Source organism: Colius striatus, chromosome 13 (assembly GCF_028858725.1).
Source record: "Colius striatus isolate bColStr4 chromosome 13, bColStr4.1.hap1, whole genome shotgun sequence".
Taxonomy (NCBI): Eukaryota; Metazoa; Chordata; class Aves; order Coliiformes; family Coliidae; genus Colius; species Colius striatus.
Genome location: NC_084771.1, coordinates 9,624,494 through 9,652,169, shown reverse-complemented (window position 1 = coordinate 9,652,169; position 27,676 = coordinate 9,624,494). Strand labels below are relative to the sequence as shown.

Below are 27,676 nucleotides of genomic sequence, written 5' to 3'. Positions count from 1 at the left end.
TGAGAGCAAAATCAAGAACCTTCCTCTCTCTGGGCAGTGATTTCACTTAATCACAGCTTCTGGAAAGAGACTGTTCAGCATGGGCTGAAGCACAGGAAATAACCATTCACAAGGATCAGAAATTAGCCCAAACTGGTTTTTAATGTAGTCCTGGCCTGTAGTGCAGTACAAACTGGGCAGGCTGTCCAGTATAAACCATAATAGAAAAGGACAAAGCAGTAGGTACAGGATATTGGGCTGTACAAACCTTACAAACACAGGGAAGATGCTCGTGGCACGTACACAAAGCATTCCTAATAAAGGCAGAACGTTTGTCAGACAGTAAAAACAAGTATCCAAAGCTTCTGTAAAAACCCATTTGATATCAAAAGTCTCAGTGCCAGCAGCAGCATTGAGGAGAACATCCCCAGTGCAAGTCCTGCTCAATTACAGGGTGAGGAATCCGGATTCAACAACGTGGCAGATCCTTAGTGGAGCAGAACCGGAGCAGAACAGCGGGGACCGTCCGCACGCACAACCGCCAGCGCCGCGCCCGGCTGGTCCCTGAACTGCGGCTGAAGGCAACAAAGCAACGCGGCGAAACTGATGCTGCGGTGCCCGGGGCAACAGGAGCCGAGGGGGAGGAGCCCCGGACACAGCGCAGCCTCCAGCTCCTGGAATGGTTCTTGTAGCTCCGGTGCTGCCCCTCGTCCTGCCCAGTCAGAGCATCTCAGCAAAACCCCTCAGCAGAAGGGTAAAAACTCCTCTCAGTGCTGAATCCAAAGGTACAGGTAAGTCTGTGGTTATCAGATCCTGAGTTTAAGTAACTCATTTTCATCGCCAACGTCAATGAGTTACTTTCAGATGAAAAACAGTAAGTTATAAAACAACACGACCTTTTCTGTTTCACATTACCAGCCAAAGGGAAGCTGTTACAAGCTCCCTGCCCTGACAGTGCAATTTGGAAATCCTCTGACACAGCTCCTGCTTGCAGTGTGGTGGGTAGGGCAGCGAGCTACCCACCAGTGTAACTCCTGTGAAAGGAGAACACACACATACACACACACACACACACAAGTTAATTCAGTTCCTCCCACTGCCTGGCACAAGAAGATCCCTCCTCCTGTGGGGAGGCCACCTCTGCCCCAGCCCAGGCTGTTCCTTACATCAGCACAAGGCCAGGTGCTGACAGGAGGAATTTCTCCTGCATCCTCCCAGGGAAAAAAGTACACCAACACTTTCCAGAATCTGCTGGATTTCCCTTTCTCTTCCAAAGGTGCAGTACACACCTTCCCAGGCCAGAAAGGAGATGGGCAGGACAAGGGATTTTGTTTCCATGCTTCCCACGGGACTTTGCCCAAGGTTTAACTCAAGGAAAGTTCAAGTACTGGCAGAGCAGGAACGCCTTCAGCTCACTGAGCTGCTGGACACGAGCACGTGATGCAAGCAGGCGTTTCTTTTGGAGCACAACTGCAGTCAGAAGCAAAGATGAGCTCTTGGTCCCTCTCATTGGGATTTTCCCCACCTCAACGTAACATTTTTTTCCAACCAGTGTCTGTTACTCACTGGTTTTACAAATGCTGCTGTAAATCTTCAAACCTCATACAGGTAAAACCCTATTTCAAGCAGCACGAGAGCAGAACCAGCTTAATAAGTTCACGTTTGAGCTGCAAATGTACATTTTATTTCCCACGGTTTACATTCCAAACTGAAGGTGGGAAATGAAATGGGAGAGTTGGGGAAGAGAGGAGAGCAGGGCAGGATGTTGGATCCCACTGCTCTGAGCAAAACGGTCAGAAGGGTGAGGATCACAAACCCATCCCTGACACACACTGGGATCAGTCACCAAGAAAGCATGTGGCACAACTGCTTAAAAGTGGCACCTACTCACCTCCACGGCATCCAACAGCCAGCACAAACAGCTGAAAGCTGGTAAGATTGTAACTGAATGTTCAGGAGAAAGAGGAAAGACTCAAAGGGAGATGGAAAAAGGAGCAGAAATGGTTCCTGACCAGGAAGGGAGGTGAGGCGTTGGGCAGTAACAGCACACAGCCTGTTGTGGCCACTCTGCCACGGCCAGTGCTCCCACGGATGGTTTCAGAAGGAGTTTGTGTTTGCAAGTGTTCTGTAACAAAGCAGAAGCTGACAGAATGGGAAAAAGAGCAACAAAATCAAAGTATTTTCAAGTACTATGGATCAATTTCAAAACCCTGAAGTTACCGAACTCTGGTGTAACTGGTGAGCTGCACCTGCCTCACCTGCTCACACCCGCTCCTGCCCTTCAGCCTGCGACACTGCAAGTGTCCTGCTGCTGCAGCAGCTGCGGGAGGCAGCGGGACCTGAACACATCAAAGCACACTGGCTGGGGAAGAAAAGGGAAATCCTCTTTCCCCCCCAACACTTCACATTCCTGTTATGTTACAGACTTTATGCATCAGGTTTGGTAACTAACACTGAGTTGTGCTTTCTGCCCACAGCAGCAACAGAACTGAGACACTACAGCTAGTGCAGGGTCTGGGGAGTTGCAGCTGTGGTCTGTCCAGGAAGGAAACATTCCTTGCTCTGTGCCGGGGGAAGTGACCTGCATTTCCTCACTGACAGCACACCATGCACCAGGTATGGGCTGCTGAAAACATCCTGGTTAAAGAGATAATCCTGTTCTGCTCCAAAAACATCCCGTACCAGTTCAGCAAGAGACAAAACTGCAGTGCACTGAGGCTTGCAGAAATCTTAATCCCTCAGCCAGGACTCACTGGCCAAGGAGAGGACTTGACACAATACCATAGAAACATCAATATGATGTTTTATCTATCTTGTTTTGTTTAAAGAGATCAGTGTACCTGAATGTAAATGGGAGGGAAGGGAGAGAGGTGAGGAGGTGGCTGTCAGTGGTCAGTACAGCAGCAAGGTCCAGCGGGAGCACTGGGACTCCCACACAGCAACACCCACCTGGGGAAGCTCTGAGAGCAGAACAGCTCCTCCCTGCCAGGCTGGGCAAAGGGAAGGGAGGCTGTGCTGTGCCTGAACTCACACCTGTGTGCCCTGATTTAAGGTACTGCAGCTGTGGTGTTGTTTAGCCCTTTCACTCTCCTGGCCAGTCTGACACCTGCAGCCCCAGCTGCCACTTCAGCCACTGTCATTACTACCTGATGGCTGATGGCAGAATCACAGGCAGCATCTGCTGGTCCTACTCCAGCTTTCATGGTCTCATCCCAGTAACCCTGACAGCAACCAGCACCACAGATGCAGCCAGAGGCCTGGGCCACATGGCTGAGCAGCCTCATGGCCAGGGGACCAGCCTTTCCTTTCAGATCCACTGCCCTTGGCTACGTAAAGCTAAGCCAACAAAACCCTTCTGCCCTAAATACCTGCAAGACTCTCTTCTTTCTCATTAACACATTTCCACTGGTAGCAGAGGCAGAGTAAGCAGAGGAAAAGAGGAGTTAGTATGTAGGCAAAGCCTTTGTCACTACACAGATACTTCTCAGGTAATTTCTCATGACATGCAAACTGCTGCTGTAGTCACTGTCACCACAAACAGGCTGAGAACCAAACACAAACTGAGATGGGGAATGGGAACAAATGATCTTAAAGGCAGTATGCTGACACTGTGAGCATGCACCCAATCCACACACCAGCCAGGGAGCTGCCAGGTCTGAATCATGCAGATAAAAAAAAAGGACTCAGGTCCAGAAAAAAGCCGATAACCCTGCCAGCAAACTCTCAGTTCCATTCCACAGAACAAAACCAGAGACACCTTCCTTCAACTGCTTATGAGCTAAACAAAGACAAAACCCCATCACCTCTTTGTGCTGAAGAACTTTGGAACCACCAGTCACTACATTCACTGAGGAAGAAGTCTGAACAAATTCAGTGCATCAGCTGTCGCTTCAGCATTATGAGCCAAACCCCACCTTGCTGGGGTGTCAACTCCAAACACCACTGCTGGAGCTGAACTTTCAGTGCACATTTCCAATTTACATCTTCTGACTCCACAAACACACAAATTCCCATCAAACAGTGAGCCAGGAGTGACTTGATTTTTTAGCCCTAAGAGTTAGTACAAACTGTATTGTGCAAAGCTCTCTCTTGCATTTTAGGTGCCTGCAAGTGGGACTGGGCTTACAGGGCACGAGAATTTTAAGACAATTACACCCTCCTAACCTTTTTCTTTAATAAAATCTACAGCCACAATATTCTTGAATCTTGACCCTGGCAATGTGAATATTTTAGTTTCCCACACAGCTGCACATGTATATAAAAAATGCATGTTCAGCACTTTCCCTTTCAACACTCAATTCAGTGCCAAATACAAGTGAGTCTGTCTGTCATTGAGCTGAATGGACTCAGAACTTTAAAGACATTATAAAATGTCACTTCTGAGGGCAGGCTGGAGAATCAGTCTCAAAATAAATACCACCCCCAAGAATATTATGGCTTGTAAGAATGTCAGTAGCTCAAGTCCCTGATGTTTGCAAAATGAAAAGGCCTTTGGAAACACACTCACATCAATACCTTCACCTGTTCTGAATAAAAAATATCTATTATTTACAAAATAAAGAAAGCAGGCCAAATAAGATTGGCCACAATCACTCTGCCAAACTGTTCTGCTCACTCTGTAACTCAAACTTGTAAAGCCTTGAAAGGTCTGGATAGCAGGATTTCTGGAGAAGCACTCTAGAATGCAGATTCCAATCAGACAATACTTCAGGATGTTTTCTGATCTTGAAGATCCACTCATTTGCTGCCTCTCAAAACTCAAGTCCGTGCCAAGAGAAGAGATGTTGGCTCCTGAGAGGGAAGCTGAAATTTAAATTAAGATAAATGAGCTGCTATAAGCAGTGACCTGAGGTAGGATGGCTGCCTAACCCTGACTTTGAGCATTGACTTAAATCCAGGCAGAATGCCAGGGAAGGTGCCATTTTTTCACTCCCCCAGTAGAAGGTCAGTGTTCAGTCCCCACTATTGACAGAAAACATACTTTGGGGGTTTTCTTCTCAGTGGAAGAAACTGGAGTCACATCTGTGTAAGAAGCCCATCTATAAAGTCTCTTGTGTGCAGAATAAGGTTGTGGGTTCCAGCTCTTAGCCACACAAATACAGCTCTTCAACAAGCATGGGAAATGGGGGCATCTTCTGTCTGCTCCCTCCACCTCCTGCCCATGGGACAGCAGAGGAGACTCCCAGGATCATGGGCAGTGACACTCCACTGTGCAGATGTTTCATGGAGCCTGAAGAGGCTGCAGCTTTACTGCATCAGGCCATGTGCAGGGTGTCTCCCTGCTGACACCAACGTCAGAAGAGATTACAGAGCAGGGAACATTCTGGTGGCAGCATCTTTCCCAAACTACCAGCTGTTGCTGTACCCAAGTTTCTCCCTGATGAAAAAAGACTGATAAGACAGTAGCAGCTGATGTGGGCATTACAAGTCACTTCCATCTATTCCCAACTGCAACTTGGCTCTCAACTTCAGTTTCTTTCCAGACTGTATCTGCACCTTCCCACAGCATTCTTGAATCACCAAACCGACTTCTAACCTTGCAGTTGTACCAGTCAAGTGGCAAGAGTTGTTCCTGCCACATCTACCAGAGGCGCTGCAACCTCTCCTGCCAAGAGGGCTTTTGGCTCTGGTGTTAACCACATCAGCATCAGCCCAGGGCTCCTGGAGAGCTACTGTTTGCTTTTAGCTTCTCTTAAACAATACACTTCTGGACAAGATGGAAAAATATTGGTGAAATACTAATAACTTCCCTGCACAGCCACTGGTTTGAAGGTAACAAAGAAACACTGACCTTTCTGAACAAGCTTCATGCTGCTGCATTTTCAAACTGCTATGTCTCCTTTTCTATGGCAAGAGATGCAGCTTCACTAGAATCTGTACGGTGAAAAACAAAGTAGTTAGAGGGAAGCAAATCTGTTTATCTTGCTGAGAATGCTTTTCATGAAGGATGGGAGTATGGTTTTAAGAATCATTCCAAACAAAAACAAACAACCATTTGTCAGAGATAACTGAACAGTAGTTTTTAAACTGAGCTTACTCCATTATTGTCTTTATCTATTTGAGAACTGAGTCACAAGCTTTAAAGCCACAAAGACAAAGACCTTTCAGTTGTGATGGACCATTTCAGGTCTTTCTGGTCAGAAAACAATGCTGGTTCACTTCTATTAGAAGTAACTGAAAACTAAGCTTAGAGTATTTTGTTTGCTGATGCCTTAGAAAAAAGTGAAGCAGCAGCGAGAAAGCAGGAGTAAAGAAAAAATATGAGCCCATCCTCAATTTACTGACAGGATCTCTGAACCCTCAAGACATGGTAACTGAGGTTTCTGACATGAGCCCTGATATTCTGACATCTACTGATTCTCCAAAGACCAAAGCTGGGAGGTAAATCTGCACAGAAAAAAACCAAGTTCAAACAGATAAATGTAACAGTAAAGAATCCTTACACTAATTTTGAATCGATCTAACAAAAATCATCAAAGAATAGATGTGGCTATCAAGCTTTTTTTCTGTTCAGGACAGGACATCCAGAGCATAAAAAGTATGTTTGCATTTCAGAACCTGATCACATCCCTTGTACAAGCAGGCCAGCTCACCTCACACTGCTCTCAGCACATTTCTGCTGTGCAGATGAGCACATTGCTTGGCACACGTCAGACCCAAATGAGCTGCTTCACTCTTGCAATAAAGATGAACAACCCAAGTACCCAGATGTATCACTGTGTTCAGGTGATTGCAAGCTTGTTTTCACAACCTCTCAGAGGATAAATGCACTTAAAAACACCCTTAGTCTTTTCATGTTTACAGGCACAGCTTTATGTCTCCGATTACTGTGCTGCATGAAGCACCATTTACATGTAAATACAGTCGTTTTGTGGAAATTTCCTTTTCTCGCTTCTTGTAACTTGTAACAACCTCTCACTTCACTTACTTGCTGGCAGAAAGCTACTGAAAAGAACCCCAGAGTTCACTCCAAAGTAGGGCTTATTTTGAGTCTATGTTCAGTAGTAAAGTCAGAGCTGCCCAATGACTTAACACACATCATTCTTCTACTTGATCAGCTCCTGGAATTCATCCTTTAGTTGTAGGTCAAGACACAACTGATTGTCTTTAGTGTTACCTTACCATGAGGCTCTGCATCTATTCCATCATCTTCCCACTGCTCTTCATTGGCTAGGAGAGGATTCTGAGCTTCACACAAAGCTCTCATTGGGAAAAAATGTCCATCACCCTGGCTGCATGGAAAAAGGCAGAGCAGGACACTGTAAAGAGCAGCAGGTAACTCTGAAGAGTGACAATTTTGACATGTTGTATCTGCAAACTTGTTCTTAACTACTGGTCTGTTAAGTACCAAAACACCTTCTTCCCCTACATTAAGAAACAGTCTCCTCTGGCAGAAACAGTGTTTGACAGGTGAAGGAAACAGCATCTTCAAAGTGAACACCCATCCACACGTCTGCCACACCAGTCCAGGAAGAGTCCAAACACCCTCTGCAGCACATTTATCCCTCCAAGCCCTTTCCCTTCCAGACTTCTGGTGAACAGGATTAACAGAGATGATGTTTGTGGTGCCTTTACGATGATGCACAACAGAGTCAACCAAACCACTCACCAAACACACGATGAGGCTGTCGCAGACATTTAGAACTTAGTCCCTAGTCCCTTCAGTTAATTGCGTCACCTTTTAACACTGACTTGAGTTTTACTTACCTAGAGGCAATAGGTAGTAACCAGAGCTTTTTTTCTTCTCCAAACACTTGCTGAAGATTCTTTACAAAGCCAAGATTGAATCCATTTTTATCTGGGCCATTTTGAAAGACTGGAGCTGAGAAAGCCTCTACACACAATTTCAGTGGAGAGAACATGAAAATCGACATCAAACACTCAGAAACAGGATTGTGTGTTGTAGCCATCTAAAGACAACAGGATTCAACAGGTAATCAACTAGCATTGCAAAGACACCGAGTTTCAAAGTAATAGAGGGGATTATGTTTTTCATTTTGCAGGCCTGTGAAGACTTTCAAACCTCAGGCAGGAGTTTGGTCTTGCAACTGAACCTTAGGGAACAGTCAAACTGAAGTGCAAGCGCTTTGTTTAACCTGGAGAACTAGAAGATCTTGGCCTCAGACTTGTTGGTAGAAATTTCTAAAGGAAGAAAATCTGCAGAATTAAGTAGGTTGGTCTTCAATGCATATTTCAGAAGTGGCACTGGAGATTTAAATTGCCTCATTCATTAATGATATAATGAACACACATTAGGAACAAACATATGCAAATAGACTCTCTGTTATGGTGAGACATTAGATTAGGGAAAGAGAGGGGAGGAGAACCTAGAGTGCACTAGAAACAATTTTATCTCCTTTCCAAGCTGCTGCAGAGTGATGTTTTGGGATAGATGAGCTTCAGTTCTCCATTAAATGAGTTTTGAAGTTAAGTACACAAAATCTGATGGATTGTGTAGTTTTGTTATAAAACTACATCCAAAACTCTTATCTGAGGAAAGACAAAAATCTTACTGCTTCAGATTTTCATGCCATTGGTTTTACAGTCACAATGTCTTCGTCAGTGAAGATGGACACTGTGTTTCCCAACCTTACTGAGCTGGTTTAGGAGGCAGTCCAGCATGTGAGCATAAAGAACCATTACTCTTGAGAAGCTGCATTAATTTCACAGCAAATGTAATTATGCAGAATGTTTTTTATAATTGGACATTTACACTTTAAGGTTCTCATTTCCCTACCAAAGCTTTTGTCACATCAGCTAATAAATGCAGCTCATCTGAAGTGACAAATTTCTGCAGCGTTGTGCCAAGATCTTAAATCTTCCTCCCTCATAAACCAGCAGGAAGGTATAGAAGCAGAACACAAATGCCTTTTTTGGTGTTTATCTTCTTACAGCACTTTTGGTGTGTCTTACTTAAAGAAGTAAGAGGCAAGAGACTTACCTAAAGTAGACCTGTTCCTACTAACGAGCCAACAATGGTAGCCAAAGAGAAACATAAGGCTTACAAAGAACATGACTGCCACAAAGAGAAGGAAAAGGATGTGAAATTTGGAACGTCCATTAGTCAGCTCACCCTGGAACACAGAACACAGTGATAAGAACAAATAAAAGCTGGAAAGTCTTTGTTTTGTATACACAAAAGTGACATCCTATTATAAAAAGCAAGAAGAGACAAAGAAATTATCTGGCTCATTTCCCCTCCTGTACCCAAAGCAGAAAGTGGGGTTTTGCAGCCACCTCCTTGCATGTAACAGGGCCCCACCCGTGCACGAGTGGGCGCAAACTCATGGAGCCCTGTTCACGATCTGCTATTTCCTGGGCATATACTGAGGTTCTGCACCCCTTGCAATGTAAGGCACACCAAGCAAACCTAGGCTGCCTGGCTATAGCACTCGAGTAGTGTTGGAACAGAGCACAGAGGGTTTGGCAATGTCTAAAAACCAAGCAGGGTCTTGATTTCCTTCTACGGTAGGAGAGTCAAGTGCCAGAGCTCCTCCTAAGCACACACCTACAGACAGACTGTGGGGACCCAAAGGGAACAAATTCCATCTCAGCCTTTGCCTATCCCATATATGCAGCCACAGAGCTCAAGTCTCTGCTTCCTCAGCCTAAGAAACAATCCCAGCCAGCATCCCATGAGGGTCTCTGGAAGCATTTTATGTAAGTGATTAGCCATGAAAACAAGAGAAATGTAAAGAATTAGTGCACAGCAAAGTGAAGTTACTTAAACACAGTCCTGCAGTGTTAGCAGCTGAGGGGATATGGAAACTAGAGACAGAAGGGTAGAGTCTCCCTGGAACTGTCAGTTGGCATTGCAATGTGAATGGGAATCAATAACCAAGCAAGCAGCATATGTTATTTCAGCCAACTTTTCAGTTGAGAAAGGACTCATCTGGGGATTAGAAAATAAACAGGGGGGTTTGATATTGTTCAGTAAATGTGTACAGATCAACACCAGGGTGTTATACTTTGATACCAAAGATTCTGAGATAGGTACACGCAAACACAAGGCAAGGGAAAGGACATCACTTTTGTTTGCCAGAAGCTAACCCTACAGGGTGAAATTCCCGAGGTCTCTTTGCTTCTCACTTTCTCCAGTTCAGACATTTCGTGGGAGCTATACTCAGAAAAGGGCCCAGGAAAAAACCTTCAGGCTGAAATGCAGACCCTTCAGTGACTGAAAGCCAAACAGTAACAGGAGTGACTAAACCCCACCAGACTCATAGGACATGAAAAAGAAACCAGATTTCACCACTTACTGTCCAATACTTAATGAAATACTTGAAGACTGTTGCAGCAATATACAAGCAATACAACAGAGAATAGGCTAAGAACAGGAGAAAGAATTTGTAGTTAGAAAATCCAATGCAGTTATTCACCCTGGAGAACAAAAGCAAAGTTGAAATCAGGATCTGTTCAGCACACAGGTGTAACACAAGAACATGACAATGCTTTTGGTTTCATTAAGCCTCTGGATTACACCACCCCGTTTTGGCAATACCTGGCTCCCCTTAGTGGCCAACATGAAACAGATCTGAGGTCTCTGTTTTTAGCTTGCAAACTCCTTGCTATGCCCAGTACAGGGACAGTTTGTCATTTGGAATCTGCTTTGCAGTTGGTACCACTGGTAGATCTGTCACACAGGCTCTAATTACTCAGTGTCTGTTTCTTGTCTGCAGAGCTAATTGGGTCTGGGATTTCTGGGTTACTGTATTCACTGGCAAAACTCAGGAGCCAGATTCACCACTGTTGGTCTGTTTTCATATAAACCAAGTCAGGACAAATTTGGTTATAATTCTCCAGGCACAGGGAAACTCTAAAGAGGAATAAAGGAAGGCAGAAAAAAATAGTAGGATGTTTGACTGAAAGCTCAGGTTTAAAAAATCCTCTAAAATTTGGGATTACCAGGGAGGTTCAGGTGGGGAAATGTTTGTGTTGCTTCTGATTTCTGAAATCTTCCTTTTTTTAAGAAAAAAGGAAGAGTTTAAGAAATTTCATGGCACCAATTCTCAAAAAAGTACAAAGCTGGATTCATCCATGCACCATTCTACACAAACTGTGTGTGTCCATGCACAGGTGGCGGGCACCGTTTCCAAAACAACCCATGTGCAAATATTCCCATTGAAAGCAACCACCAACTGCATGCTGAAACAGTCAGATACCCCAAATGAAAGGCTATGCTGAAGTCCCTTTAACATCTGAATAACAGTCAAGGACTGAATTAGCAGTTGGGTTTGAATTCATACTGACATAGCAGCTATTTTGCAGAGGTTATGGAACAGACATGAATGATCTGCCTTTCGAAATATCAAATATTTCAGGCAGTTTCAAAGTGTGATCACTTGATAACTTTCCCAACATAAAGGGATGCATGGTGTCAAATGAAAGAGGCACACAGACACTATTCTGTGGAAGAAATGCACTCAAACAGCTTTTCAGAGAACTACAAACCAACATCTAGAACATACCACGGGCAGTGATGATCCATTTTCAGCACGCATCTGCCAAAGGAGGAAAAAGAAAACCAGATTTTCATGTGGTGTTTAATTGCCAACTGCAGACCAACAGCAAAACCCTGGATTTGTGGTGAGGTTTCTACATGACAAACTCAAGATGATACTGTCTCTGTGAATTTTTTAAGGTAAGTACAATTTTAAGATGGAACATTTATTACTTTCTCAAGCCAAGGACATTTCAGCAATGTCTTTGGTACTCTGTGAGGTAAAATTATAGGAAACTGATTTCTGCCCTGGAGGGATGAAAACTTTTGCAAAACACCACAAGTATAGGCCTGGGATATTAAATATATAGATATATTTAAAGTAAAAATCATACTTTCGTTAAACCTACCTAGGTTAATCAGTTATTTTTCACTTGATGGTATACTTCCTAACAACCAATATTGATACACTTGTAGGTGTGGGAGCTGCAAACACTTCAGGGTGACAAACAGCAGAAATACAGAGACCGTTTGGGGACCTTTACACCTGAAAAGCCATGTGAAGGCCCAGCCCATTGCATGCCTCTGGGGTGACTCTACTCACAAAACAACCCAGTAACTTACACAGCACATACAGAGCAGTGGTGGCAACGGTCAGGTTTTATCAGCTGGCATCTATCACAGAATCGAATGCCTGAAATTAAAGACACATAAAGCAAATGAAGACACACTAGCAAATAACAAAATAGCCTTTTGTTTCACCTGTTAGTTAACATTTTGCTCATTTCCTAACTACTCGTGTTCTTTCCTCTATCACTTCAAAAGATCAGTGCTTTCACTGATGGTTTTTGCTGCCAAGTCATAACTAGATAAGCAATGCTCATAATTCTTGGGAGGGATAATCATCACTGTAAAGCAGACAAGAAGCTTAAAAGCAATAGAACAAAATGGTATACTTCTCTCTAGCTTCCATGTTTACTCAGACTTTACATATGTTCCAGTTTGACAGTTGTTTCTAAAGCAAGTCCTTACTTCAGCATTCTTTGCCTTGTCTGATAGAAACAAACAGGTCAAAGCCTCCAATATGAACTTGGGTTTCTTTACAGCTCTGAAAGGAGTGCAGTATGCATTTAATTTAGATCAAGGTCCAGAAATCTGTTCACAGAATTACACCCTGTAACTCTAAGCTAAACTCCACTTTAACTCAAAACAACAACAGATTTTGTCATTCTATTGCTATTAGTACAGGCAAGGCAAGGAGGCTTTTGGACTGTGAACACACAGGGTAACCAGAGTGCTTCTCAAAGGCAGCACCTGATACCCCACTGAAGATGAACAGAAATGTTCAAGGCTTTGCTGTTTTCCCAAACAATAAAATCGAAGAGAAAAGGCATTAAAACTATTTGCACGGGAGTTACTCGGTGCAGGCAGTGGCATTAGGAACACGCTGCTGGCTGGTTGGCAGCATCATCTGGACTGCCACGTGCTGCTTCAGTGTGCTTGACGAGCTGCAGCTCTGTGCCCAGCTGACCTCCACTCCCTGTTCGGGTGTACACCGGCAGCTTCCTTGCGATTTCAGCCAGGATTTGCCTCTGCACCTCTGGCCGTTCCTCATTCTCGTAGCGCTCTTGGTCAGCGTAGGACATGTGGTACTAGAAGCAAAAGTCACGAGTGGAGCAGAGAAAGTATTTAAAATACAGGCAAGTGGGAAACATTTTTACCTCTCATTCCTTCTAATGAGATTAATCTAACGTGAAAATGTATTTGTAAAGAAGACAAAAAGAGACAGTAAGTGCTGGACAGCCAGAATGCCATGTGATACTATCAATAAGGAACACAAAAGTGAAATCAAGGGCTGCAAACCAGCACCCTGGAATTGCTACCCCTGCTGCCTTAGGTTACTATTTTTCATAATTAACAGTACTAACCACTGCAAGGACACTTTAAAGCACTTCCCTTGTGAGCAAGAAACTCTTCCCAGACACGGTTTTCTATTTCTAAAACTGGGATTAGTTATTTATAAGTTTACATTCCTGTAATTAGGATCAGATTATGGCCATGCATATTTAGAGAGCCACACAACCATCAACCTCATTCCACTGCTCCAAATACAGGGATTTGTTAGTATTTCATAGAGAGGTAAAACAAAATGCAAACAAAATCCACTAATCTGAGCAAGTATTACTCATGAAACAATCTACTTTTCATTGTGAAGCCCAGTTTCTCTTCAGCAGAGTATATTGCCATGCAGGACTGTGGAGGGACACCGAATACTCACACAACAACCTGGCTCCAGGGGGCAGGAATGCCCACTCCCACTACAAATGCACCTGTCCCCATCTGCACTGTTACACCTTGCCCATGAAGACAGAAAACCAAAAGTGAAGGTCCCTTCTCAGGAGACTCCAGTGAGGCTATGTTAAGAATTAGGCTCACAACTTGTTAAAGGCTTAGAGATCAATTATAACATAAATATGGAAGTTCATAATCATCCTCTTATTGGCACCTGAAACACCTGAAAAGGCGGCTTTAAAGAGTTAACATCATCTCTGACTTAAGCCATGCTCTTTGAGGAGCCAAAGGATCTCAGAAAGGTAAAATACTCTGGTTTTAAGGACAAGACAGGTCACTTTCCATCTTTTTAGGAATTCCAATCAGTTCTCCAGATCAACTAGACTGAAGGATTTTTGAGTTCCCTTCAGCAGCTTTGCTTTCATTCTGCAATGAGTGAGATGTGCTTGGACTCTTACCTTTTTGGCTGGCTGCACTGGGAGAGTAAAAATAGACTTCCAATATGTCCACACAAAGAGCACAAAGAGAATATGGAATATTATAAGATAGGCCACTAAAAAACAAAACAAAAAATAGAAGCAGAACAATGACTTCTTAACAGGTTCATTCGCAATGGGTGTGATTGCAATCATTCACAACAACAACCGAAAAAAAGGGGAACAAGAAAGATTTACCCCTCCAAGCAGTATTACAGCTAAACCTTATGGTCAAGAGGTAAGGAGAATTTCAGAGATCTGTGGCAGCAGCCAGAAGTTACTTGTCTCACAAGCCTGCCCTTCTCCACCCAGCACAGTTCCGTGGGTGAGGAAGAAGACAGCCATGAGAGATTTCACCCACAGTGCTGCTGACAACCCTGCATCACTGGGAAGGATGGGATTCCTGTCTCTTCCCCATATCCTGGGCACAAGCAAAGCAGAACTGGCTGGTGCTGAGCAGCACCTCCAGATTTGGGGTTTAGTTGCTACTAAATGCATTTGGAATCACAGTACCATACCATCAGTGTCCTGTCACCCACCGCTTGGGATAGTTGAGAGAAATAATGTGCTCTTAGCAGAGCTTTACATCAGCAGAAAAAAAGAGATGACTCTCTTATAAAACATCTTTTTTTAATTTGCCTCAGTTGATGCAATAAAGCAAATCAGGTGATGCAATAAAGCAAATCAGGAAAACGGTCCTCAAATTGAGCAAAATAGTACTTGTGATTACTGAGAAAGAATTGTAATCCACTAGACAGAGCAGTATCACATGAAACCCAGCGTGCGTCAGAGTAATCTCATTTCAATAGCCAACTCTATTTCAAAGGCTTTGGGCATAAGCAGGCACTCTATGGTTCAGAAAGCCAAAGGACAGTTATCCTTCAGCTACACGAACTATGTGATTAGTTCTTTAATCTTCAACTCACTAAGACATTATCAAACAGTCAGAAAACAGTTGTTTAAACACACATTTTCACCATCATAATCACCAAGTTTATTTTCCCCACTACTAGTAGTAGAAAGAGAAGTCTAAAATCCAAACACTTCCAAACTTCTCAGGCAAGATTGACTGGGTGACAATGTAACTGGTAAAAAGGCCAAATGCAGCAGATGAGATGGCAAACGATCTGATCCGCCTCATCAGAACACCAGGGATTGTGTGGCTGATCTGTGAGTCAATGATCATTCATTACTATGCTCCTAAGTTTGTTTGAGATGTTATCCTTATACTACATGCAGGTGGAGCTCAGGCATTTTAAAATTAACATCTAAGGAGATAAATTTTGCAACAGGTTTAATTGTGTCGATAAAGCAACACAGCAGCGTGTTAGAGGAAGCTGACCTGGAGATACACTGATAGATTAGGCTACTAATAACTTTCTTCTGCTGAATAACCATTAACATCATGCTTTCCATAATTTCTCTGTAACAGTTTCAAAGATTAGGACAGCTCTCTAGTTGAAGAAGAATTTACTTGACAGAGTAATCTGGAAGATCTTTAAGGAATCAGCTGGCACTGAGCCTCATGGAGCGATTTGTCAGCCGAAAACTGCTACACCTACTTCTATCCTTCATAACCCTGGAAGAAGAAATGAAGGTAAGAGGCCATCTGTATTAGCCAAATGCCTCCAAAGCACCTCCAGGAAGGAGGAGGAGGAATATGAAAATGGCCTCTAATCTCTTATTCTAAGAAAGTAACTGTGGCCTCCAACCGAGCCCCATTGTCATCAAGTGACCCTGCTGCTCTGCCCAGCTCCTACAGTGGCCTCATGCGGGCTTTGGAGCCTCAGAACAAGCCCTGCCAGCTCAGGCTGCCAAACGAATCTGAGAAGGGTTCAAGCCAAATAATAATGAGACAAAAACATCTGCTGGACCTCATCTGTGCTAGAACTGGAAGTTACTGAGTTACCACTCCATATATGGGCAGCGGTCACCAGAACCAAGCAAAAAACCTCCCTACAACAAAACATTAAAAGTAGCTTTCACTGAAAGTGGAACAAGATAGACGGGCCAGAGAACAGAGCTAATCCTTTTAATTCAGCTTGTAAAATCAGCTCTGAAAAAGTGTGTATCTGATTTTTCTGAAAGAGTAAAAAGGACCAAAGCCCCTTCATGTCCTTCTGCTTATTCTGCAACTAACAGGGGTATTTCCCAACACATCCAGGAGTTACAGCATGTCCAACAACACATGCTGCACACTTCACCAATGGGTAGTTACAGGAAGGAAACACTGAAGAGTATATAAGGCTATAAAAAAATGATGGAAAGCATTTTTGGGATTTTAAGTAGAACATTTGTGAATCTTTTTGCAAGGACTGAATGTCAAATGGTAAAGCAAATGCACATACCTTTTTCCACAGGGTTGCTCAGAGTCACTGGAAAAGAAAAATGACACATGGCTATAGAGCAAATAGGATTTCCAGAAAAGTTTGTGACAAAAAAAGGTTTTATTTGAAATACAGTCAAGGAAAAAAAGTTCAAATTCAACAGACAAAGAGAGATCCCACAGTTTAGCATCAAATCCAAAGCGTTCACAACAACTCCTTGTTTACTCACACAAACGACACCCACAACAAGATGCTCAATAACTGTTACTTATGCTGTATGATGTTACTTATGCTGTATCTTCCCTTGTCTATTTGTACATTAGAAATACAGCAAAAACAGTCCACTGATGACAGTGATGTGAACAAGGGCTCCTCTTGCACCGTCACACCAGCAGCTCTATGCATGTACCAGTAACTTGCTCTGTACTGGTCTCTAGGTGGTCATGATTCTCCACAGTAAGCAACATCCCAATGCATCTCTGCATCAGTTTAAATCAAAAATCACCATTTCTCTCAGCTTTGGCCCCGTCAGCAACAAAGGATACGCTGTAATGACTCAACTGTTTCTACATTTCCTCTTAGCAGAGTTTTTACAAGCCCTTACTTCACCATAATCCCAGGAATAGTCCCTGCTAACCACTTAGAGCCACCAGCAAGGGGTACATTGCTCAAGGTCTGCTTCTACTGGCTATTTTAAAAACCATCATCCAAGTTTAACAGAAAACATAAAGACAGCTTGAATGGAAAATGGAACATTTCTGTGACACGACAGAATACTACTTGGAACAGAAAGATTATTCTTACCATGGGAGGCCCTTATATGGAGGCCATAGCCTTGAATCTAATGGTTGCACCTGAAATGTGTTGCTCCTTGGAGGAACAGAGGAATGAAAGGAAACTAGTGGTCATGGTAGATAACATCCCTGAGGCTCAGCACTCTCACAAAAATAAGATGATTTTGTCGAAAGACTCACAGATTTGAGACACTGCATGTACCATTGGTAGCCACTTCAGTATCTCTGTTACACTGTACAGAAAAAGGACTAGAAGAGCTGGAGCCTTTTACTTCTAACCTACAGCTGCTGGAAAGAGACTCTCCTCTTCAAGGCTCATTCTATCATCCTGCTTGAATAACACACTTGAATAATGCACACCAGAGCAGGGACCAAGAGGTCTTGCTTTTACTGATGAACGTAGCTTTTCTTAAAACCCCTAAGGTACACAACAACATACATGTAAAAAAGAGACCAAATATTTGCTGTGACTCTGTGCACTCAATTTCAGATGAACAAGACTGTTAGGAAACATTTAGTTTTTGCTGCAAGTCAAAGTATGAAGAGTACATCAGCTTTTCACAACTACTGCTCAGTTCCCTCCTGATGGACATGTTGCAGCATGGCCCTTCTAAGGATTTTAATTGAGAAAAAGCAAAAAAAGAAGCAAACTCCTAAATAAAGACTATATAAAAGGTTTTATCATGGGGCACTGAGACTTTGTTCCTGCTGTAGCAGCATAAATCAGACATGAAATCAAAGCCTCCTCTGAAGCACAACTTATTGTCCATACCAGGCATTGGAAGTTTAAAGCCTGGTATCATCAGAAGCCTCTGGGACATCACCCCACAGGACATTCAGTCCTCAGCAGGCTGCACAACTAATGATGAAACTCAAGAATCCAAGCAGAGAGTTTACTTTTGCCGTGCTGGAAACAGCTGAAATGGCAATACACAACAGAAACCTGGGGAAAAAAGAAGCCAACATATAAAAGCCTTGCTATGTCAGAATTCAGGAAGAGAGATAATACCTCTGTTTTTTAACTAACTGCATATGCCCACAGTTAACTTCTCAAAGCCTAAAATAATTAATGTAGTCATTTCAATTTCTGTGCAGATAACCTCCTCCACACACAAATAAAACGCATGAGAGAGAAAGATGGGATAAAAAACCATAGATGGGTGTGGGCAAAAGAGTGAGTTTAAGCTGTGATTCTAGGCAGTGAGATGAGCTCCTGCCAGCTTAACCAGCATCTGCAGAGTAACTCAGGCCCAGTCCCAACCCCACTTAAACCAGTAGAGTTTTCCCCAATGCTACCACCAAGACCTAGAATAAACATTGTTAAATATTACCGAATTTGCACAGCACTGCAAACAAAGCATATTGCAGCATTTCAGGGAAATATTCTGCATTTTTTGTCACATGGTCTAATTGACAGTTACAGGCACCTTGGAAATATCATTCCATCTGAATCCTTGAAAGAAACAGCCCACAATCTCAGAGATGGAATAAAGTGTCATGAAGAATTTGGGGCTTTTGCCAAGCTGTCAATTAAAACAGATCAAAGAAGCTGCATTTCATTTCAGTCCCCATCAAAAAAACCCACAATAGGTCTTACTGCACTGGCAACCCGAACAAAAATCTGATTTACATTTGCTGTGAAGTAGCAGAAGGCAGCTCTTCACAGCAACATCTCAAACCACTGTCCTGGGAACTCTGGCTTCCTTTATCTGGCTCACTCTATCCTAAAGGGAAAAAGCCACATGCTACTTCTCACAGTTTCAAAAGTCCAAGCTACCAGCTTTTCTCTCCACCTCCCCCAGACCCAGTAACAGGCTTTTGCAAACACACACTAAACCAGAACATAATAAACACAAGAACGTTTGCAACTTACTCAGTAGTAAAATTGCTACATTAAACTATACAATTACTAGCCAGTACAAAAAATTTCCTCTCTAAAATCTATTTTTTTTCACGGTACTGCAACAAGGTGACTCATGAGCGTGATTTAATGTAACCTGGGGTTCCTCCTTCTCAGGATACAAAAGAAAATGACTGCAACACAGGGTATATACTATATTTCGTTACTGCTTAAACCAGAAATTGACGCCTGAACGGTATCACATGGCGACCAGTACGGACTTTCCCTGTGGGTATCAATCTCCCATCCCTGGGGAGCGTCACTCGCCCTGGCTGACAGGAAGACGCACAACACACAGACTCATAACTACGTAAAAGAACTCGCCAGACCAGCCGGGACGCAAACCTTATGGAAAACCAGGGCAGCACACCGCAAACTCTCCGTAATTAATCCCCTGATGGCTTTGACCATCACTGAAGTACTTCCCCCGCACTCGTCCCTTTCAGGCGCGGCTGCTGCAGTGCCGTGGCCGCTCCGAGCAGCCGGCAGCCGGCCCCGCTCGGCGGTCCGCCCCGCCGCTTCCAGGTGCGGCAGCGCCGCGGGCAGCGCGCCCCCAGCCCGCCGCCAGCGCTCTCCCTCCGGCACACAGCGTGAGCAGAGGGGGAAGGAGAAGGAAAGGAAGAACTCTTCCATCCTCCGGGGATGCCGGGGGGGCTCTGAGTCCGCCGGCACCCCCCGCCCAAACGGGACCCCCGCACCCGCCTTCGGGGCTCTGACGGACCCAGCCGGGAGGGACCCGCGCGCGCCCGGCGCTGGCGGCAGGACAGGGCCCGCTGCCCCGCATCGCCGCCCCGGCCCCGCCCGGCCGCCGCGCTCACCCAGGCACAGCTCGCAGACGTAGGCGTAGTAGGACCAGAGAACGACCAGGGCGATGATGAGGACGGGCAGCCAGGAGAACGCCCGCTGGCAGCACCGCAGCCCCCGCGACACAGCCATCTTTCCCCTGCGCCCGAACGCATCGGGCAGCAGCTGCGCGGGGCTGAGCGGCACGGGAGAGGCGCTCGGAGCTCGGCTGAGCGTGCCTGGCGGACAGCGGCGGGGCTGGGCGCGGCGCCCCCTGGCGGGCCGGGCGCCAACAGCGGAGCAACCGGCGCGGCCACCGGCGCTGCCGCGGGCCCCCGACTCCCGGCCCCCGGCCCACGGCTCACGGCCCCCGGCCAGCTCACGGCCGCTGCCGCAGGGCTTGGGTGTCACTGCACGTTCGGAGCCTCTCTGGGCACGAGGCGCGGCCCCGCCGCCCGCAGGCGGTCACAAAGCCGCCCTGTGACCGGGTGGAACGAACAGACACATCCGTGGTTTAAGATACTCATAGAGTTCCTAGCTATGTCGGCACAAGCCACTCTGCCTCATTACTTGCCCTAGTTAGTGTTCATCTGCGGTGCTTGGATGTGGGCACCTTGACCCTGGCACAGCTGGTGCTCAGCGGTCCTTGGCCCTGCTAGGAGCACCCCACATCAGCCTTCTCCATCACAGCATCCCTGTGCCAGCCTGCATGTCTCATGTGCTCAGATGTCCTTCCCCTGCATTGCTTAGAATCACACAGTAGTTTGGGTTGGAAAAGCCCTTGAAGCTCCTGCAGTCCCAGCCCTGCCCAGCCCAGCACTGACCCACAGCCCTCAGCACCTCAGCCCCACGGCTTTGGGATCCCTCCAGGGCTGGGCACTCCCCCAGCTCCCTGGGCAGCCTGGCACAGGGGCTGACACCCCTCTCAGGGAAACAGTTCTGCCTCAGCTCCAACCTCAACCTCCCCCGGCACAACTTGGACCCATTTCCTCTTGTCCTGTCATTCGTTGCTTGTGAGCAGAGACCAACTCCCAGCTCACTGCAGCCCCCTGCCAGAGAGTTGCAGAGAGTGCTGCTGTCTCCCCTCAGCCTCCTCTTTTCTCCAGGCTCAACAGCCCCATTCCCTCAGCCCCTCCCCATCATACTCATGCTCCAGTGTCCCTCTGGCAGTGAGGGGCCCAACACTGAACACAGCCCTCGAGCTGCAGCCTCACCAGGACCAAGCACAGGGGGACAATCACTGCCCTGGTCCTGCTGGTTTGACTATCTAATACAGGCCAGTATCATTTCTTGCTGACTGAAAAGTCTTTATAGCAAAAGCTGTCTTTCTCAGTAATCACACATTTTGTACTTTGTTCTATTAAGCTTATATTTTTTTTTCTTGTAGGATGATGCTGTCCTCTGCATTGGCAACACCAGCGCTGTATTGCTCTCACACTTCCTACACACAAACCTAGGTTACCAGTGAATGAATATACATGGTAAGGTCGGATTCAAGACAAGTTATGGAACAAAATGTCCCCTCAAACAGCTTAATAACATGGCATTTAATGCAAAAAAAAAGAAAAAGAGAAAGCTCCAAACCGTCTTGCTTCCCCAGTTTTCTCCACAACCCCCCTTGAATTCCCGTAGGAATATCCCTCATTTCCACATTAAGTAACGTGTTCTGAGTTAAGGCTTCAGTTAATTAAATCCACTATATTGCCTCTGTTAAGGAAATTAGATTTCTCATCAAGAGACTGATTTATCTAACAGAATGTACTTTTGATAAAACCCTGTGTAATTTAACACACTTTCCAGTCACCTCTTTGTTCATCATTATTTCAAAACTGTCTCTGTTGTTGGTATCAAACTGGAAGGCTGTGCTGCCTCTAGCGACTTTTCCCTCTGACTATAGGCGTCACATTTGCCATTCTCCTGCCCCAGTCACTGAATTTAGACATCACCTACAAATCCTTAGACTGCACTTGCAATTCTGTGTTTAGTTCCTTCAATATTTTAACATGGAAATAGGCTGCAACACCCAATCTTCTCAAAAAATGTGTTCAGTACTGAGGCGACAACGCTTCTCTACCCTGCTCACAGTCCTTATGGTCACTATTCTCCCCTTCCTCAGGCTATTAAAGTCTTAAATCTCAACTTTTCATTTTCTGCCTGCAGTCCAGCTTAACCTGGCTGCTGGATAGTCTCTGCTGTAGCAAAAGTGCTTTACAGATACCTTAACATGAATTGGCCTGAGCTGCATGTAACCCTAAATATGAAATCTCAGATATCTGACTTAGGTTGTGAAATCCACAGTCTACGTTTTTATAGTTACAAATATGGATATCAATATTGACACAGTTGATGGTAAGGGAAATGCTCCTTTCCAGGGCCTTCAGGGAGAGGCTTCAGGGCACATACACTCGATGTTTAAGGATTTGGAAGAGGCAGATGTGAATGCCTACTTGCTTTCCCCTCCTTCCCCCTGAACTGCATAGAGGTGAGAAGCCATCATTTTTGCCAGCAATATTAAGTGAGACTTAAAAATCATTCTTGTGAGCTAAATCAGTGCCTGAAGCAACTCTACAGAATCTCCTCCCCCAGAATCTTAAATCTAGTAATCACATAGATGGAAGACAAGGCACATCCATGGTACATTTCTCCTGCACGTGTGTATAAGCAGGAAGGAAATCTCTGTGACAGATGGCAATGGAACACTGTAAAAGTGAGCAGACACTGTCAGATAATGCCTCTGTAAATAAAGTTAGGACTATTTTTTTTGTCCCACAGCCAGTTTTTCTATGTGTTCTAAGATCCACATGGATTATCTTCAAAATTACTTTGTTTCATGGGCTTCCAGGGGAGACTTAGTCATATAAACATGAGCTCATCTGAGGTAAGAGATTCCCAGATACAGCTCTTTAGAACAAAAATAATCTTGCAACCATGAAATCTTGTGATTCTTATAATGTATTTTTTGCATTTGTGGTTCAAATGGTAGCTCCCCATTTGAAATTGCCAGCTGGAGTCAGATACAAATGCTATAAGGTACCTTGTGCCCTTTTCAGAAATCAGTGCTACAGATGTTATTCAAAATAAATGCTGAGCTTCAGCCAGTTTTACCAAGTAGATAAAGTCTTCTCTGGATGTGCAGCCTCATGGAGCTCCACAGCAAGTACAATGGTTGCAAGTAGCCTGACTTAAGACAGTGATTTAGGAAGTCGTAGAATTCTCCTAAGTAATATCTATAAGGTTAATTCTGACCAAGAGCAGTTTTCATGCTAATACACATCTCATTCATCTCTTTAAGCAAAGAAGCAAGCTTCTGCAGAATTCAGAAAGCTGTGGCTTCATCCACATGAGCAACTAGAAACTTTAAAACTACTAACAGAGACTGTAGCACCAAGACAGGCAGATAAGAAAATCAACTACTAGTTGCTGAATTTAAAGAGGTAATTTAAATAAGGCTTTAGGGTAATTTAAATAGGGCTCACCATTGTCTTTTTCTCAGAAATGTAACATTTTGGATGCTCAAAGAGGACAGTGATGGTGATTCACCAATGCCATAGACTCTGGGCCTCAAGAAACACATTACAAAGAACTGTAGGGAGACTAACACCAGCTAAGATAGCACTGGCTTTGTCATTGGTCCAAAACATAGCTAAAACCCCCAGGAAACAATATAAACTCAGGAAAAAACTGTCAGGATTATACAACAATGTATCTATTGCAGACAAACCCAAAGCACCACACATGCCAATTTCACTGAAGTGCTGTCTGTCACGTTATTAAAAGCTCTTAAAAGAATCACACGTGGTAGGAAATGCTTAATTGTACTGTCCAGTAAAACAAAGCCCTCAACTGGAAAATGAAGTTTCCATTTGCAGTGTTGAACATGAAGATGTGCACAGACTAAAGCATGTGTTTTCAAATTATATCCTAATCCAGAGAAATCAAACCTGTGCAATTTACTTTCCTCACTGTTCATTTCAAAATCTTGTTTAAGCTTGTAATACCTGCCAGCCCTGGAGGCATGGGGAAAGACAGCTACAATGCAGTCCTGAACAGTAACGAGCCAAACCTCATGGAGATCTAACATTTCAAACTACATTTAACCTAGTGTGTGTAAAAGAAAGGTGTGGTTTTTTTATTGTCAGAGCTATTCATATCTGGGTAGGTTATACATGGTTTTACTCATCAGTGACAGAGATTTCCAGGATGTGGAAATCTATGGCCTAAAAAGGGAGCCAAAATCAGCCCTGGCTGACCTGAAAGGTCTTATGGGCCTAAAGGTTTTGTCATTTATTGTAGGAAAACACAGGAACCCTCCCTACCTTGATTGTATTTTGGACTATCACACGCTATACTTGTAGGTAAGCAGGTAAAGCTTACAACCCATGCTAAATCTAATCATCAGACCAAGGCTTTGTATAAAAAATGTTGCATCCCAGCTCAGGCAGAGAAGTTAGACCAAGCTTTTCCAGAAAATGGATATTAAACAGCTGATTGCAGAGGAAAAATAAAGAGAGGTAGTCCAGAAGTTGGCCATGCAGAGCTCTGTGACTACTGATTAATATCTTGGCCATCAACCAGCATGTTGTGTGCAGTTACTGCAGCGTGATCTGAAGCTTACAGAGTTTTCAGCAGCAGTGACAGGTTTTGCTGTAGCTGGAGTTTTTCAGTAGCCTTCACAGTTAGTTTCAAACAGGCCAGAATTCAGCAATTTTCATTTGCTGTCACATCAGAAAGTTCAAAGGACTGATGGGACGAGGAATCAGGAGTAGGGAATACTGTTAAAAATGAAAAGTAGATGCAGCTGATAATCTCCAGACTCCACAAGAGATCCTGTTGTTTTTACTCATCACTTCTCAGAGAGAGTCATATTTTATAAACACTTTTCCTTCTGTCCCCCTTTTTCTAGCCAAGTGCTGTGAGATAGTGAAAGTGTAATGAGGACTGCCTCAGTAAGCTGCAGTTTTGTTCTATCCTGTGAGAACTCTCCACTAGGTGTGATAAGCTGCCACATTTACACATTCCCAGGAAAATCTATTTTTTGGGACTTTTGGCAGGACTTTGGAGCTCTCTCCTGAGACTCCTGTAGTTTCCATGAGTGTGTGCACACATACAACAGTCCTATGATACATTTATCCACATAACCTGTGTACAACATCATGACACTATCTTGCAGTGGATAAAGTAAATTAAAGAAACCAGTAGAACATACTTAATGTAAATCAGCAGAGCTGTAATGAAGTGAGTAGGGCTGGGTTTGTACACACCACTTTTAAGATCTCTTTCTGCAGCTCTGGGACAATGGATTTTAACAATTATCCTACTGCTGATAGTAAACCCAAGGTGGACTGACATTCCCCCTGGCTTTGTCCTTCATGGTAGAACCTGCCTTGCCGTGGGCTGGGAGCTGCATAGGAGGTGTCACTGCTCTTAGTCATCATCTACTTCCCTGCTTGCTCTGATTTCTCACTCGTCCCATCCCCCAATTAACAAGGTTATCACAACTTCATGTGGAAATATGGGCAGGGCATATGGAGTATGTAGCAAGGTCTGTCAGCATAGACGGCAAGTAAAGCTGTTTTAAACTTTAATTGCCAGCAAGTGAAAAAGGGGCCATTTGCAGCAAAACTTGTCTCATTGTTACAAGGGCAGTCATTTGTTTGTGGGTAGGCAGGAACATGTGGCGAGCAAGTGCTTTCACCATTAGAGGGTGCTGGAGTCCACACAATACTCACCTGCATTCCAGTCCATCCAGCTCAAGACACCTCACTGCACGGGGACAGGAGACTGACCTCAGTGCTGCTAACTACAGAAAGGTGAAATCACTGAGGATGAAAGCTCATAGTCTGGTTTTGTCACGTTTATAGCCTTGCCCAAATATTGTTTGATTTATTTCCCCTCAACTGCTGTCTTTATATGCTCCAGAGAGACTGGAAATCTGAACAAATGCCCTTACAGCACAGATGAAGGTTAGAAGTCACATGAAATACCACCAATATGACACTTTCTGTTTTCCAAGTTCTTAATTTTGGCACCTTAATTTTGAATCCTTTTAGTTACACATTTGATGTATCTTTCAATGTCTTTTAAAGGCAAAACATTAAACCAGATTTCATTCTGTATACCAACAGCAAACTTGTCTTCTCCACACGACCTCCTCTTCTGTAATTACCAAGTGAATCCTAATTATTTGTCACAGACATTTGCTGTTGAACACTGGACTGTGTGAGTTGGCAGGAACTCAGTGTACTAACCTAATGAATGGGCTTTTTTCTCTTGCCTCTGCAAAACAGTAGGCAGTCTTCCTTATATAGCCTCCCTTAGAGAAGCATAGATAGGGAAAGAAGCATGTTACATCCAGGAAGATGCTCTGTAATGTCTTCAATCTGTGCATCTTATCAGCAAATAGATATGTGGCAGCCTCCAAAGAGGACAGAATGCTGGGGATAAACCCTGGGTAAGAACCTGTTGCAGCAGTGGTTAAAGCAATTCCATGTGCAAGCATGTGCTGCTGCTTCTTTGGTGCTACACAAACCTCTGTCTTCAAAATGTTCACACACAGGAAATTTCACAAGGGGTACTCAAACAAGAGAAAATGCTGCTTTCCAGTGGTTTAAATCATCTGTCAATGCAGTTCTCTGAAACAAAACAGCAGCATTTCCCAAGCCAAAAGGCTTCACCCACCCAGAGCCTGGTGAATATGCTTGGAAGGTCTCAGAAGAGCATCCCATGGCCTCTTCCAATGGTTTGGCCCATGTGCTCCTGGCTAGCAGCCCTATGCATGCGAGCCCAATTCCATCCTCTAACACACAGACAGAACTGGGAACAAGGTCTGATAGAGCAGATCTTTGACAGAAGCCTGGACTTTTTGATCCCTGGTTCTTGTGTGGATCCAGTTCTTACACTTATGTGAGTACTACAGCAGGATACACAGTCTCAGGTTTCTAAAACAGCTGTATTCTGTGATTACTTTTTTTTAAGCTGCCTTTTTTAATACCACTTTTTTCCCTCACACTACTGAACTTTGAAACCAGATAAACACACTTCTGGCCAACTCATTATTTCCTTATCTTTTAAAACAACATCTTGTGGAGCTTTGAGTCCTCTGACCACGATGAAGCTTCAGGAAAACTCAGGTTTTTTAATTTCAGTCTGTGCCTTTTTTGAAGAATGAGATCCACACGATGATGTGACTCTTTAGAGGTTTGTTTTAAACCATAACAATAACTATGTCACCCCAGAGATGCACAGAAGAGAAAGACATTTCTGTAACCTCACCAGAATTTTTCAAATTGATTCTTTTCCCCCAGTCAATTGACCTGATTCCCTTTGTGGCTGGTGGACATGACTTCAGAGCTGAGCAGCAGTGCTGAGTGCAGGCAGGCAGCATATGACATGTGTACTTTTTTAATTTCCTGGGCACAGCAATTCTTACAGCCACAACAGCAGGTTTGTTTGTTTTCTTATTCTTCATCAGAGCTTTTATTAACATTCTGGTAGATCTTTTGACTGCACCTGGTTTGTTAGTGACTGAGTATAACGGCATCTTTGCCCTGGGCTCTTGGAGATGGTGCTTATGGATGGGGAAGGCAACAGATAACATGGATGCAAATTTCAAATTACTAGTTTCATCCCTGAGGCACTCAAAGAGGACAAATCCCAAGGAAACAGGAAGAGCAGCATCACAGTGC

The 27,676-nt window shown here is 44.2% G+C and overlaps 1 protein-coding gene across 1 annotated transcript; it reads right to left on the bottom strand.

The window, feature by feature from the left end:
* Window positions 1–122: 122 nt before the first annotated feature.
* ZDHHC15 (zinc finger DHHC-type palmitoyltransferase 15) lies at window positions 123–20,150 on the bottom strand. The gene is made up of 12 exons (XM_062006685.1): window positions 20,027–20,150; window positions 16,536–16,562; window positions 14,170–14,264; window positions 12,951–13,071; window positions 12,044–12,113; window positions 11,448–11,480; window positions 10,239–10,359; window positions 8,921–9,053; window positions 7,687–7,813; window positions 7,102–7,211; window positions 5,771–5,853; window positions 123–4,782 (listed from the first exon to the last, which is right to left on the bottom strand). The coding sequence occupies exons 1-11, from the start codon at window positions 20,142–20,144 to the stop codon at window positions 5,810–5,812; spliced, it is 999 nt and encodes a 332-aa protein (XP_061862669.1). The 5' UTR covers window positions 20,145–20,150; the 3' UTR covers window positions 123–4,782; window positions 5,771–5,809.
* Window positions 20,151–27,676: the final 7,526 nt, after the last annotated feature.